The sequence below is a fragment of the Otolemur garnettii genome, unplaced genomic scaffold (assembly GCF_000181295.1).
Source record: "Otolemur garnettii isolate 467f Iridium unplaced genomic scaffold, OtoGar3 scaffold00068, whole genome shotgun sequence".
Taxonomy (NCBI): domain Eukaryota; kingdom Metazoa; phylum Chordata; class Mammalia; order Primates; family Galagidae; genus Otolemur; species Otolemur garnettii.
This window is the reverse complement of record NW_003852463.1, coordinates 6,451,927-6,455,133: the sequence shown is the minus strand read 5'-3', so window position 1 is coordinate 6,455,133 and position 3,207 is coordinate 6,451,927. Positions and strand designations below refer to the sequence as shown.

The window sequence follows — 3,207 nt, the reverse complement described above, 5'->3', positions numbered from 1 at the left end:
AGTCTCAGCCAAACTGCAACAAAAAATAGCCAGGCATTGTGGCAGTTGTGACACCATGGCACTCTACCAAGGGTGATAAAGTGAGACTCTGTCTCAAAAAAAAAAAAAGAAAGCCAGGTGCTGTGGCAGATGCCTATAGTCCCCAGCTACTTGGGAGGCTGACGCAAAAGGATGGCTTGAACCCAAGAGTTTGAAGTTCCTGTGAGTTACGACGTCACGGCACTACTGAGGGCAACAAAGTGAGACTCCATCTCAAAAAAAGAGAAAAAGAGAAAATACCAACTGTAAAAATCAATTTAAAAAAACTTAATGACAGAATACAGATAATCATAACCAATAAAAAGCCTTAACTTAAAGCCACATCCTCAAAACATAAATATAAATTTTCAGGAATCTCTTATAAAGATCTTGTCAGTGTTAACAGTCTTAATGATTGCTAGAATTCTAATCTGATCCAATAATAATTACTGAAGCACAAGAAGCATAAATAGGTAATTTCTATATTAAATTTTAAAATCAAACAGGATATTTACATATACACACACATAAATATTGGCTTTTTTTTGAGACAGAATCTACTCTGTTGTCCCAGCTAGAGCGTAATGGAATCATCGTAGATCATGGCAACCTCATGTTTATCTATCACAAAATAAATAAATATGTTGCCAATGTTAAGAGGTAAGTTTTTAGGTGTGATTGAAAAAAAATACAGAAATCAGGTCAAGAAGGTTAAATAAAAGCCTATAGCCCAGAGTATAAATTGGAAATATAAGTATAAAATCATACTATATTTTATCTTTAAATTTACACAAATGTGTGCTCTTGTGTGCACATACACAGAGGCACATATACTATATTTCTTGGCTCTATCTATTAAAAAAGCCCAGGTGCAAGTAAGACCTTCTCAGACCTGATTTATAGATTTTTTTTCTTTTTCATTTATAGATTTTAAATAGCATTTACACTAAACGAGAACAGAGCTCAGTGGAGAAACAGCTGATAGTAAGTCTAGGGCAGTATCAGATGAATTTGGAACATCCTGCCCTACCAAAAAATAACAAAGACTATCAAACCTATTTGGATCATGTCAAAAGAACTCAGAAACCAACTTAAATAAGCTCTCAATGGCCAAAGATGGGAAAATTTATGTATTAATATAGATAATTACCTCAATGTTTTGAAACAAATATTTAAATCCACAAGTTTATAATAAAAAAATAATGTCCCGTGCTCATCTTAGGAGAATATTAGACCACTTCATTTTTTTAAATTTCTTTTTTAATGGAGATGGTGTCTTGCTCCTGCTCAAGCTGGTCTCAAATTCCTGAGCACAAATGATCCTCCTGCCCTGGCCTCCCAGAGGTCTAGTATTATAAGCATGAGGCACCACACCTGGCCTAAACCACTTTGCTTTTGAAGGGAAAATGAATCAAACATTCTTCAAGGGAAAGAATCAAATATTTTCTTGCCTTTTTTTTTTTGTAGTCCATTGCCTGGGATAATGTACTGGCATGATCATAGCTTACTGCCACCTCACAATTCTGGACTCAAGCAATCCTCTTGCCTCAGTCTTCCAAGTGGCTGGGACTGACTATAGGCATCTACCACCATGCCCAGCTAATTTTTCTATATTTTGTAGAGACAGGGTCTCACTCTTGCTCAGACTGATCTCAAACTACTGAGCTTAAATCATCCTCTCACCTCCACCTCTCAGACTGCTAGGATTACAGGTGTGAGCCATTGTGCCCAGCCTCTGCCTTTAAAAAAAAAAAGAAAGAAAAAAGTACCTTTCTCTCATAGCCTTTAAAAAAATGTTTTTTATCCTGCCATTCCTATATGATCTGTACACCTCAGGGTAACCAAGCAGTTGGTACAAAGAAGTTTCTCTTTATAGAACTATTTGAGATAATAAATGAAAAAGGAATAATAGTAATGAACAATAACCTTTTTATAACCTCAAGAAATAACCTTGGCAATAATCAATGACTGCTAACACAAAAATAAAAACATCCAAACATTACATACTTCCAGATGCAAATAAACACAATACCAATTTACATGAAACACAAGTGACAGAGAAATATGTTAAATGACACCACAGGGATACATGCAATTAGCAAGACAGACTGTAGGAATCTATGGGACAAAGAACACAGTAAACTGAAAGGAAAATGAGAACGAGGGAGAAGCTATAGTGTAAGCAGACATCTCTCTACTAAGTCCTCACCCATCAGAGATACACACTGGAATATATACAAATTCTATGATATCAAGGTATCTGCAATATATCTATATGGTATCTACTGGCTTCTAAAATAATCTGGGTGGAATGGGCACAGATAAACTTAATTCATTATGTACTGATAAATGTTAAGATTGGGTGATCGAACATCAGGTTTTATTATACTCTCTACTTCAGAATATTTTAAATTTTCCAGATTAAAAAAAACATAAAAATAATAGAAACCTAAGTAAGAGCTGTCATTCATCTTCCATTGTTGGCCTTCTACAATAATTCCAAAGCACACAGAACTTTCCATACCATTTTTTTTTTAATTGAATGGTAACTATGTACATTAATGCACTTCTGGGGTACAGTGTGGGGATTTCACACACAATCTGAAACATTTCCATCAAACTGGTTAACAAAGCCTTCATGTCATTTTCTTATTATTTTAAAACGTTCACATTCTACTCTTAGAAAGGTTCACTTGTACCCTTGTAAGATAAACCTCAGAAGTGATCCCTCTAATCCCCCTCCCTCCACCCATTCTCCCCACGCATTCCTCCCTCCCCTCTCCCTCCCTCCTCCCCGTATTCTTAGGCTGTTATCAGGTTATAGCTTTCATATAAAAGGTATCATACCATTATTTTTATCGGAGCGCTGGGGATGGCTATTGACAGGATTGGGTTCTCCATGTGTTGCCCAACGGGTATGAGCTATTCCAAGGTGTACATCAAATTCTATATCCAAATCCATATCCTGTTGTTCTAAAGAAAATGAAAAATTTCAATATTAAATTATGCCATAGAAATAATGTTATAGAATATATTTAAATATAATGATTACAGTGCTGCTCGCCTGGACAATAAATAAGTCAGAAGTTGGCTCAGCGCCTATAGCTCAACTGGCTAAGGCGCCAGCCACGTACACCTAAGGTGGCGGGTTCGAATCCCCAGCCCGGACCCGCCAAACAACAATGACGG

The 3,207-nt window shown here is 36.3% G+C and overlaps 1 protein-coding gene across 1 annotated transcript in view; it reads right to left on the bottom strand.

The window, feature by feature from the left end:
* Positions 1 to 3,207, bottom strand: part of GFPT1 (glutamine--fructose-6-phosphate transaminase 1) — a 57,632-nt gene that overhangs the window by 36,283 nt on the left and 18,142 nt on the right. Inside the window, exon 4 of the mRNA XM_023515300.1 lies at positions 2,866 to 2,991. Coding sequence (XP_023371068.1) covers positions 2,866 to 2,991 — 126 coding nt within the window. The remainder of the gene's footprint in view (positions 1 to 2,865; positions 2,992 to 3,207) is intronic.